General features: G+C 45.3%; 1 protein-coding gene across 1 annotated transcript in view; it reads left to right on the forward strand.

Annotated features, from left to right (window-relative positions):
* Positions 1 to 961: 961 nt before the first annotated feature.
* The window catches only part of Rbm20 (RNA binding motif protein 20), a gene marked incomplete at its 5' end in the record, with an annotated part of 60,649 nt that continues 49,290 nt past the window's right edge, over positions 962 to 12,320 (forward strand). Inside the window, 4 exons of the mRNA XM_008846359.3 lie at positions 962 to 2,048; positions 3,826 to 3,887; positions 5,896 to 5,987; positions 6,803 to 6,900. Of these exons, the coding sequence (XP_008844581.1) occupies positions 962 to 2,048; positions 3,826 to 3,887; positions 5,896 to 5,987; positions 6,803 to 6,900 (1,339 nt within the window). The remainder of the gene's footprint in view (positions 2,049 to 3,825; positions 3,888 to 5,895; positions 5,988 to 6,802; positions 6,901 to 12,320) is intronic.

Consider the following 12,320-nt stretch of genomic DNA (forward strand, 5'->3'; position numbering starts at 1 on the left):
TAAGGGGTGTTATCATGATGGGATGATTTCTATCTTAGATGTAGAGCTGCATAAAAATTTTTAAAATTATTCTTGTGTGTGTGTGTGTGTGTGTGTGTGTGTGTATGTGTGTGTACATACATGCCATGGTGTGTGTATGGAGGGCAGAGGACAACTTGCAGAAGTTTCTTTCTAACATATGGGTCCTGGGGATTGAACTTAGGTTGTCTTGCTTGGTGACAGGTGCATTTACCCAGGGAGCTATCTCATTGGCCCTGGGCACAACTTTTTGAATGAACTTATATGAACTTATATGTTACAATAATGAAGTAAACAGTAATAATAAATGGTTAGTTAATGTTTTGTTATATAGATATATCAAAATTTACTCAGCTAGAGCTGTTTTTAATTTTCAACTATTAAATAATGTCATGGCAACATTTTTAAGTATTAAGTTTGATCTTAGTATAGATTTGCACAATTGAATTATTGAGTGAAAGAATATGATATAATGAATGCATATTCTAGACTTTACCAAAGATGTGTGAGTTTAGACTATAATTGACATCATTTCTGAGACAGGGTCTCCATATGTAATCTGGACTGGCCTGGAACTTGCTATGTAGATCAGACTAGCCTCAAACTTAGGATAATCCTCCTGCCTCAGCCTCTTGGTAGACTGATTGGTAGGATTACAGGTGTGAGCCACACACCTGGCTGACATAGGTTTTTCTACTTGATCTCTCCAATATGCAGAGTCTGTTTTTTTTCATATTGATAATTTCGCTAGGCAAATACTTGTTTCTAATGGTTATTTCTAATTACCGAGGAGTCTGAGAATTTTTTTAATAAGTACTTGTATATAGGTCCTATGAAGGAGGGTCTTGTTTACATAGGAAAAGAGGGCGCTGCTAGGCGGAAACAGACCCTTGCCCCCTCACTGAAACCCAGTGGTACATCTGGATCTCTTGTCTCCCTGCAGTGCCGCCAAGCTCCTGGACAAGAACCCCTTCTCAGTCAGTAACCCGAACCCTCTCCTCCCTTCACCTGCCAGTCTCCAGCTGGCCCAACTACAGGCCCAGCTCACCCTCCACCGGCTGAAGTTAGCACAAACAGCAGTCACTAACAACACTGCAGCCGCCACCGTCCTGAATCAAGTCCTCTCCAAAGTGGCCATGTCCCAACCTCTCTTCAACCAACTGAAGCATCCATCTGTACTCGGCAGCCCCCATGGCCCTACTGGGGTTTCCCAGCATACTGCCACCATACCCAGTGCCCGATTTCCCTCAAATGCCATTACCTTTTCACCCCCCAGCCAGACACGAGGCCCAGGACCTTCTGTGAACCTCCCCAGCCAGCCTGCTAATGCTGTGGTAGTACATCCCTTTGGTGGGGTGATGCCTCAGACCCCCACCCAGCCAGCAGTCATCCTGGGCATTGGGAAGGCGGGGGCTGCACCGGCTACCACGGGATTCTATGAGTATGGTAAAGCCAATCCTGGCCAGGCCTATAGCTCTGAAATGGACAGTCAGCCAGGTTTCCTGCCAGCCTCAGCCTCGGCCTCAGGCAGTGTGACCTATGAAGGCCACTACAGTCACACAGGGCAAGATGGCCAAACTGCCTTTTCTAAAGACTTCTATGGACCCAGTACCCAAGGGTCACATGTAGCAGGTGGATTTCCAGCTGAGCAGACCAGGGGCATGAAAGGGGAAGTCGGGGGACTGCTGCAGGGCACAAACAACCAGTGGGAGAGCCCCTCTGGATTCTCCGGTCAAAGCAAGCCTGATCTTACAGCAGGATCCAACCTGTGGCCTCCACCTCCCAGCCAGCCCTATGAACTATATGACCCCGAGGAGCCCACTTCAGATAGGACCCCTCCTAACTTTGGGGGTCGGCTTAACAACAGCAAGCAGGGGTTCACTGGCTCTCGGCGGCGGGCAAAGGAGGAGCAAGCGATGCTGTCAGTGAGGCCCCTGCAGGTTCATGAGCTCAACGACTTCCATGGCGTGGCCCCACTCCACCTGCCGCACATCTGTAGCATCTGTGACAAGAAGGTATTTGACTTGAAGGTGAGTCACCCAAGACGGGCTGGGAGCCAGAGCTGGACTCAGGATGTTTGTCCTTTACCCCTGCTAGGGTCATGTCACCCAGGTGCATCCCTGTGACTTCAGTGTAAGGAGGAAGTCCTCTGGGTTGGAGGATGGAAGTTTGCCATCAATTCCTTTTATTAAAATCACAGGTAGTAGGACCCAAAGGAATTTCAGAAATTTGTCAGGGTCCTTCCCTTGCTTTAGGGCAAATAAGAGATTTCTTCCTTTATTTACAGCTGAGTAAGCAAGAGGGTAACCCTGCTTCCCACAGGGGGAATTTTCTTCCGTGGAAAGCCTAGAAGCTATAGTTCCTCCAGTACAAATGTTGTACTGAGTTTGAAAGGGGGTAGTGGTGGAATTTTGGATCCCAAGCAAGATGATCATACAATGAAATATTTCAAAGCAATAATAATTGCAATAAGTAATATATTAAACCCTTTCTGTGTGCCAGTGGTTAACTATATGAGATATTGTTTTGTTTTTTTTAAATAATTGTTTGGTTTTTTTTTTCCTTGGGGGGTGTTCTAAACACATACCTTTAATTTTTGTACAGAGATGTTAGAATGTTTCTGTTCTCCTTGAAGCCTGAAGCATAGGGACTGGTTCCTCCTCTCTTCCATGTATCTCCCTGGAGTACCTGGATAACTAATCCTGGTGATCTAATCTTTTTTCCCCAACTTTTACAAAAACTTTATTGAGAATTTCATACATGCATATAAGTGTTTTGATCAAATCCATGTCCACTCCCTCCCCTCCAACATTGCCCCCCTCTGAAGAGGTAAACCTAAAATCTTTTAAGGATTAGATACAAGCTCCCAAATACTTTTGACATTTTAACATTTTGGGCCTTTGGAACAGAAATAAAAAACAATAATTGTTTGTTGTTTTTTGAGGCAATGTCTCATGTAGCTTAGGCTGATCTTGCACTCACTATGTAACTGAGGCTGGCCTTGACCTGACCCTCCTGTCTCTGCTTCCTGGAATGCTGGGATTATAGGCATTGCAGCACCATACCCAGCTAAGGAAAATATGTTATTATCCTCATTTTACAGATGAGAAAATTAGGGCCCAGAGAAATGAGATGATTGGACCAGGCCACCTAACTAGAAAGTGACAGAGTAGTGGTTCAAACATGGGTGTGACCCTCCCTGAGACTGCTATCCCTTTCCCATCTGATTCAAGAATATAATACAGTCCCTCCTTAGTGGGAGTCCCAGCACAGGATATCCTTCACCTCTACTAGGGTCATGTCACCTAAGTGCATTCCTGTGACTCAAATGAGACGCACTTTCCAGTCTCTAGTCTACATGTTGGGGCAGGGCAGTGATGTTAGGAGGTACTGGAGATCTTTGTCTCTCACAGCCTTTTCTGAGACTTCACAACTCATTGTGCATCTTCAGACCAGAGAGAAGTGGGTGGGGTCTCTCTGTGGAGAGGAAGAGTGGGAGGCAGGAGGTGAGTTCAGGGGTCCACTGAGAAGCAAAGAGGAAATCTGACTTTCAGGTCTGGGCACCTGTCCAAGATGGGTGCAGGGTATAAATACAGATAAGGGACTGACAAGAGAGATTGAGAGAAAGCAGTACCTAGGAGAGTGGGTGTAGGGGGCGGAGGGAGCAGGAGATGGAGATGTGGTATCATAGTTGGTCCAACCTGTGGACACCCCATGCATCCTGCCTGGCTGGTGGTAACTGCCTTTGTCCTCTGCCTCCCCATGTACTCAGTTCAACTTGGATCCTTCTCTGTCCTTCTGATCTAGGACTGGGAGCTGCATGTAAAAGGGAAGCTGCATGCCCAGAAATGCCTGCTCTTTTCAGAAAGGTAAGTGTTGGAGAACAGGTCTGTGCATGTGCTTAGCAAGTGTTCAGTGAGCATTGGGAGTTCTCTGTGCTGGGCATAGGGAAACCAGAGAATCAAGGAGGTGAAGAAGTGCTGGTCCTCAAGGAACTTCTGCTTAATGAAGACAATGATTCAGAAATGATGACAGCATTCCTGATGTGAACACTGAATGATGCTAGAAGAGGTGACAGGTGTGCATGTGTGCACATGGGCTCTGAGGTGGTTCCTGCATTACAATAGGGCAGCTGGGCAAGACCTCATTGCAGACACCTTAGGAAGTCGTGGCTGTCTAGGGGAAGCACACTCCTGCTAGATGGAACAGGATTTGAAGGTTTGAAGGCCCTGAAGCTGTTATAGACCTGAGATGCCAGACAACATCCAGTGTGACCAGAACAGAAAGACAAAGTACCAGAACAGAAAGCCAAAGAGGTACCAAAGCCCAGATCCTGAGCCCTGGGCTATTGGGGAGACTTTGAGTTTTGTTGTGTGATTGGAGCTGGTGGGGGCTTGAGCAAAAGAGTCATACATGCAGATCCCACTGAACTACCTGACTACCACACTGAGAACAGGTAAATAGGGTAAAGGCGGGCCTAGAGACTTGTGAGGTGGTGAAGAGGCTGTTTCACCCAAGGATGTAGAACAGACAACTGGGATTCAGTGTTTTGCAATGAACACACTCAAAAGGACTCCTGGTATTATTCACAATAACCAAAAAGTGAAAGCAACTGGGAGGCTCATCAACAGAAGAATGGATAAACAAAATGCGGTCTGTCCACACAATGGAACATTATTACTCAGTCTTAAAAAGGAAGGAAATCCTGACAAATAGTACAATACTCTTGAGCTGTAAAATTCCACTCATATGAGACATTTTAGAGGCTAAACAGGGTGGTTGCCAGCTGCTAGGGTTGGTAACAAGTGGAGAGTCAGTGTTTCATAGACACAGAATTTTAGTTTTGTAAGATGAAGTGTTCTGTGGCTAGATGGTGTGATGGCGACCTAACAATGTGACCATATTAATGCCACTAAACTTTGCTCTTAAAAACAGCTAAGGAAGGAGTTGCAGAGATGGCTCAGCAGTTAAGACCATTTGTTCTTGCAGAGGATTTGGGTTCAGTTCCCAGCACCTACATAACTCTAGTTCCAGGGGATCTGATGCCCTCTTCTGGCCTCTGAGGGCACCTAATGGCAGATGGTGCACATACATACACTCAGACTCATGCACATAAAATAAAGTTTTTTTTTAAAAAAACAGAAAATGGCTAAGATGGTATACTTTATGTCATATATAATTTGCCACAATTAAAAGAATTTTTATAGATGCTTCCGTTTTCTGATTCTCTGTCTTTGTTGTGGCAAAACTCACAATTTTAACCATTTTAAAGCTTACAATTAAACAGCATTTAGTACATTCAAAAATTGTGTGAGTATTGCCTCCATCTACCCATTAAATAGTCTATCCCATTTCTCCTGTCCACAGCCCCAGGAAACTACCAATCTCTGTTGATGGGTTTGCCTCTCTTGGACATTTATTATAAATGGAATCATATAATATATGGCTTTTCATGATATTATATAAGCTGTGGCTTTTTAAAGATTCATGCACATCCTAGCACACATAACCAACCTTTCTATGACTAAATAATATATTAATATATGTATATACAAACACATTTTGCTTATCCATTCATCTTTTTAAAAGATTCATTTTATTTTCTGTGTGTGAGTGTTTTGCCTACATGTATGTAAGTATACCACATCCATGCATTGCCCGGGGAGGCTAGAAGAAGGTATCAGATCTCCTAGAACTGGACTCACAGGTGGTTGCGATCTGCCACATGGGTGCTAGGAACCGAACGCAGGCTCGTTGCAAGAGCAGCCAGTGCTCTTTTGGAGGGTCTATACCTAGAAGTGGAATTTTTGAGTCACATAGTGTTTGTTGTTGTTGAACTTAGTGAGGAACTGATTCTCCCTCTCATCCCCTCTCTAGTGCTGGCCTCCGGTGTATACTTACTTCGACAGAGGGGACACTCTGTGCCTCCCCCAACAGCACAGCTGTTTTTAACCCCTCTGGGAATGAAGGTGAGTAAAGGAACCCTCAGATTGGGGTTTGCAGCAGAAATCAGCTGTCCACAAGTTCATTATATCTTGCCTGTGAGAACCAAGACTTCCCTGATATACGCTTTCTGTACATGTCCAGACAAGCAGATCCCAAGCATTAACATGCATTGGGCCCAGCTATCTGCCCGCCACTGTTCTCTGGGATGTTTCAGACCCTCAGCTGCACCAGTTACAGTGAACCTAGAGCTATAATCATGCCAAACACTAATAAATATGGTAGGAGAAAATTTCCAGTTTCCTCTTCTCATGTGTATCCCAATCATGACTTCTGTGTCTGTGCAGGTGCACATATGTATATGTGTGTGGAGGTCAGAGGTCAATCTGGGGTGTGATCCTCGGGAGTTTTCCACCTTGTTTTTGTTTTTTTTTTTTGTCTTTTTGAGACCGGGTCTCCTTGTAGCCCCAGCTGTCCTGGAACTCACTATATAGACTAGGCTGGCCTCGAACTCACAAAGATCTGCCTGCCTCTTGCCTCCCAAGTGCTGGGATTAAAGGCATGCACCACCACGCCTGGCCCACCTTGTTTTTTGAGATAGGGCCTCCCATTGACTTGGAGCCCACAGATTAGGCTAGGCTAGATGACCAGGAAGCCCCAAGAATCTGCCTGTCATATGCCACCACACCAGTTTTTTCTTAGGGGTTCTGGGGGTCAAACTCAGGGCCTCATGCCTGTAAGGCAAGCAGTTTACCAGCTAAGCTATCTCCTAACCCCCAACCATGACTTTTGACAGTAAAGTTTGTGACTGGGTTTTCACTTGGTGTCATTTTTCATTCAGATTATGCCTCAAGTCTTGGGACATCATTTGCGGCCATTCCAACAAGGGCCTTTGCTCAGTCAAATCCTGCATTTCCTTCAGTTGCCTTGGGGACAAATGTGAGTATGAAAGCCTTTTATCCATTGTCATCATCACCACCAAAGTGTTTACATCATCTGCCATGTCTAGGCCTGGAGGTCCAGAGGAGCTTGGGATGAAACTGAGGCTTTATGTCATTTTGAAAAGCATCTCTAAATAGAGGCCAAGGGATAGTCCAGCCATCCTGTCAGTATTGAAACAAGCTCATTAAAATGCTGCCCTAAGTTCTTTTGTTATTTGTTGAGACAGGGTCTCTCTGTATAGCCCTGGGTGGCTTGGTACTCACTATGTAGTCCAAGCTAGCCTCAAACCCATGGCAATTCTCTTGCTTGAGCCTCTCAAGTGCTGGGATTGTAGTTGTGCATCACTGTGCCTGGGTTTCTGCCATAAATTCTCACAAGCAATGGCATTTATTGACTTCTAGCAATGACACCAATTTAGGGGAGAAATCCCTTGTGCATATGCATATATATATATATAAATATCCAAAATTCACATATATATATTCATATATATATATGTGAATTTTGGATATTTTATTGCAGTGGATTACTTCTTAAGAGACAGTGATTCGGAAGCTTGAGCCACATAGTGAGAGTGACAATAAGAACTAACTGGTTATTAACCCCAGAGGGAGCTGTTTGGTACTGATGTTCATTTGCTCATTCAGTCAGTCAGTCAGTCTGTCAGTCTGTCAGTCGTCAGTGTGTGAGAGTTGCAGGTCAGAGAACAATTTTCAGGAATCAGTTCTCACCTTCCACCTTATTGAAGTAGTCTCTCGTTTCTTCACCATGCTGCGTCCTTCAGGCGAGATAGCTTTTGAGCTTCAGGGACTCTCCTGTCTCTGCCCCCTCTTCTTGCTGTAGGATTTCTGGGATTACAGATGTATGCTACCACATCTGGATTTTTATGTGGATTCCAGGGACTGAGCTCAGGCCATCAGGCTTTCCAAGATAGTGCTTTTTACCCATTGAGCCATTATCTCCCTAGCCCCATATGCTTTTATTTTTTTTTTCTCTATATATAACATGCACTTGAGTATTTCAGTGCCCTAAAGATCCATCCTTCCTTTTTCTACTGACTGTGACACAACCCCCTTTCTCTCCTTGGTTTCCAGTGTTTTCCTGTTATTTTCCTTCTGTATGCAATCTTCTCCGACCAAGAGAAAGGTGGGTGCAAGATGAGGCAGAATCGGCTGTAAAACAAAATGCCTGGCCTAGCTCTGCTAGAGGGCATCTGTTGAGTGTTTCTGCCCCTGCCTGTTTTTCTAATTCGTGCTGGGAACAGCTGCAGCCTCTTTCAAGAGCTCTCCTGGACAGGCCTCTACATGCAGTCCTCTCCAGGTGCTGTTCTTTCCACGTGTGGTGAGCATCCATGCAAAACATTGGAAAAACAGTAGTGAAGTGCAGCTTCTAGATGCTGGGGAGCAAGTGAGGTTCATGGCCAAACAGGAGACCCACTTAGCCCAGGTTTCTGTTTATCCATCGCCTATGTATGTGTGCCGCTGAGTGGGCAAAGTCCTTTAGGAAAGAGTTCCTGTCTGCAAGCTCATGTTTTGGTCAAAGAGAATTCTCCCTCTCAGAGCCATGCCTAGGTCAGTGATAACCTTGGGTCAGTCTCAGGAGGGGAGATGCCTGGCTTCAATTAGGTCTGTCCTTTGTCTTTAAAATCAGACCCCTGGTAATATGACCTCATGTCCTGCTCCTTGGCCCTTGCTGTTTCAAGGCAGCATGGGCCCCTGCTCTAGGGCCCACACTTCAGGCACTAAAGGGAGAAGACTGTGACCAAGCAGAGGAGAAGCTGAGCTGGGTAACAGGTGGTCTGGGGCCAGAGCTTACATATTGACTCCACCTTGGGGTTTGGGTACAAGATAGAGACTTGGCATCACTTGAGCCCCCTATGGGGGAGGCTGGAAGACATAAACAAGTCAGCTCTGGGATCTGTCCAGGGTCTCATCCCTACCTTCCAGTGCAGACCATTGGGCCTATGGCCTTGGAATCAGACCTAAGTTCAAGTCCTGGAGCCTACAACTGTGAGGCCTGAGGCAGGTCACATCACTTCTCTAAGGTTCTGTTCCTTAAATGCCCATCTTGAATGACTCCCCAAGTGATGGCTTTTGAAGGTAGTATAAATGGCTACTTTCCACCTGGCTTCTAACTTACCTTCTTTTATGCCTTGCATCTTGGAATATCACATAGAGCCTTCTGGCATAGTTCCAGAGGCTGAGAGTGAGGCTCAGGATGGACCACAGAGTAGTCTTGTCTTTTTAAAGATCAAATGGACAATATATGTGGTCCTGTACTGAAGAAGTAACAATGGTTATTACTGAGTAACAAGTCCTTCTACCCAGTTTAGCTACCAAAAGTGGTGGGGAAGTTGTTGTGATCAAGACCAGCCATCTTCCAGCCATGTGACTCTGGCTGAGCCTCAGTGCCAGTGTTCCCCTTGCACCAGTCTGTCTACTAGTCATATCTGCTTCTCCCTACATATTTTGTGATTCCCATGAAAGCACCTTAAATCTCATACAAGTTAGGCAAGCACGATACAAGTTAGGCTTTGCATTCATGATGATCTGACATTTCATGTTATTACTCAAAGGCTCTGCATACTGCTTCCCCCAAATACCTAGGGATGGGAAGTTTATATAAAACATGATGTGTTCTACATAGCTAGCATGGAGGCCCCAGACATTATAAGATGATAATAATAACTATAGCCAACATTTCTATTGTGCTTAATGTATCTTAGCCTTTGTGTTATATAAGCCCATTTAGTCCTCCAGACAACCCTACAGGTGGACGTTTTAAAATTTTTTTTGAGATGGGGTCTCCCTGTAGCCCCAGCTGACCAGGAACTCACTATGGAGAACAGGCTGGCCTCGATCTCATAGAGATCCACTTGCCTCTGCCTTCTGAGTGCTGGGATTAAAGGCATGGACCACCGTGCCCGACTATTATTACCTTTCTTATGCAGTTGAGAGACTGAGGCCTTGTCACCCGAGTTCTCTCAGGGTCCCTTGCTCCTGGCACTATTAGACAAACCACATAACACATCTTTATCTGAATTTTTCATAGTTTATATCTTGGGTAGGGGAAATAGAATAACTTACAAAGGCAAACATCCAGCAGCCCGTTCTGCTCTGTGGCTCTGTGGCTCAGTGGCCTGCCGGTGCTCTGCCCACAGTCTCCATTAGCTTTCATCCATGCCTCATGGGCCTGCAGTTTTGCCCCAGGTCAGTAAATACCCCCTCTCCCGTGTTGTCTCCCGCACCTCACCCCACTGCTGCTGCCAAGATGGTGCTGCTCAGCAGCTCCCTCAGTAGCTGACTTTCCACAGCCAATTCTTGGGAGCAGGCCTCACCCTGGAAGGAAAAAATATGCCTCGGGACACAGGCCTAGAGAAACTTGGTACCTTGCCTAAGGCCACAATGCTGCATGTGGTTTAAAGCCCAAGCATCCTGACTCTGGGAGCCTCACTTCTCACCTCCTAGCCATGCAATCCCACTTTGAGGCTCTCGGAGATCCCCTTTTTGCTATGATTCTTCTCCTTTACAGCTTCTCTCCCTTCTCCTCATGCTTACCCCACAAGCTATTCAGGGGGTCTGAGACTACTTTGGGGGTGACAGGTACTTCCCTGGTCTCAGCCATCCATGGAGCAAGCAGAAGAGGTCAGTCATGTAAGATATCCAAATTCTGTACTGAGACATCTCCCAAGATGAACACAAGCATTCAGAGGGACTTCCTATAGACACTGAAGGAGCTTCTTTCGACTGGTTTTATCACTATGTTTTGTGACATTTTGCTGGTTGCAAGAACCTTCTCAAAGATAGCTGGGGGGAGGAGGTCAAGTACAAAGCTGGTCCCAGCCAGTTCCTGCATTACCAGTGCCTTGATCACTTACTTTCATCCTTCTGTCAAATTCTGGTTTCTAGGTAGCCCTTTCTGGCAAACAGCAGGTGTATCTCTTTTGGAAAACCTGAAATGTAAAAATATTGACAATAGAAGCCAAGCTGAGAAATTGATTTGCTATTGAAAACTCCTTAGCAAGGCTCCTGAAGTCTCAGGAGAGTCCTTCAGAACCATCATTCTGCCTCCTGCTTACAAATCCTGACCTCCAAAGATACGCAGACCATCCAAGGAGGGCTACTTTCACCTAAGGAGACTTAGGCAGGCTCTGTAGAGTACCTGGGAGCTACTTTTGCAGAGTATACAATTTTCTGGCCTTTTCTCCTTACAAAATCTATGCTTACTGGGAAAATTCACATTGAACATCCCCCTGGGAGAGCCCATGGGGGTATAATGAATTTTCCTATGTAAGCCAGCTCAAGCTCTTTTTTTCTGAGTCCATTTATGTAGATCTTTTCAGGAACACATTCTGTTGAGCAAAACCAGTCGTAGCCAGGACTCCACCACTGTGAAACCACTATTGTTTATGGAACAGCAAAACAGTTGCTGCTTTGAAATCTTCCTGTATTTAAGCAGGAGAACAAAGCATAAAGGCTGAAGGATTGAGCATGCAAAACATACCAAACCACCACAAAATCTAAAACTACCACAAAACCATCTGCCATCTCTGCAAACCCTTTGGCAACAGCTGGGCTGAATTTAAACTTGCCTGTCTCTGCTAGAGTCGAAGCCTCTCCTCTCCATGTTTATTTTGACAGAGAAGGGACATTGGGTGACAGTTGTATGTCGTATTTGCTAGTGGTGTATGATTTGTGTGTGTCCCCAGCCCCTCCCACACCACCCAGAGTCCCTAGAGATAGGTGTTGCCTTTCACGTAGGCTGAACCATTTGACAAAGCTGAGGCTGCTTCTTCTTGGCTGTCTGAGTCGTCATAAACAGAGTAATCAGGTTTCTGGAAGGGGCTGTTTGTACCTTCTGAGACCGTAAATAGGTTCCTGGCACCTGCTGCAGACATATTTTATCTGTGATTGTCCTTGTAAAATTGTCTTGTAGTTTTCACAGCCACCTTTGACTTTATTCAGTGCCTGCATCACAGATGAGCCTCTGTGGCCTGGGGAGATACATGTCTTTGTAATTTTTTTTTTTTTTTTACCAATACCTTCTACTCCAGGGACTCAGATAAGTAAGGAAACTGAGGCTGAGGAAAATGTAAATGTTTGTGGAGGGTTGAAGTCATAGGTTGTCCCTTGAATGGTTCACAAGCTGAGTAACTTTATCCCTGTAAACTTTAGAGTCGTGGATGTTAAAAGTGAATTGACACTAAGTCAAACCTAGGGCGCTCAATAAAATATTTAGGAATACCACAGAAGTAGCACCTGTATTCATCCCCCACATTAATCCAAGATACATAGCTAAGGTATCCACACCCATTTCTATCTCCATGTTTGGTTCAGAATCACTGTCATGAGGAGTAAATGTTTGCCCCTCTCTCTCCCCTTATATGCATTTAACACACAACCAGCAGAGGCCCATGT

The sequence above is a fragment of the Nannospalax galili genome, unplaced genomic scaffold, assembly GCF_000622305.1.
Source record: "Nannospalax galili isolate Female #2095 unplaced genomic scaffold, S.galili_v1.0 scaffold990, whole genome shotgun sequence".
NCBI lineage: Eukaryota > Metazoa > Chordata > Mammalia > Rodentia > Spalacidae > Nannospalax > Nannospalax galili.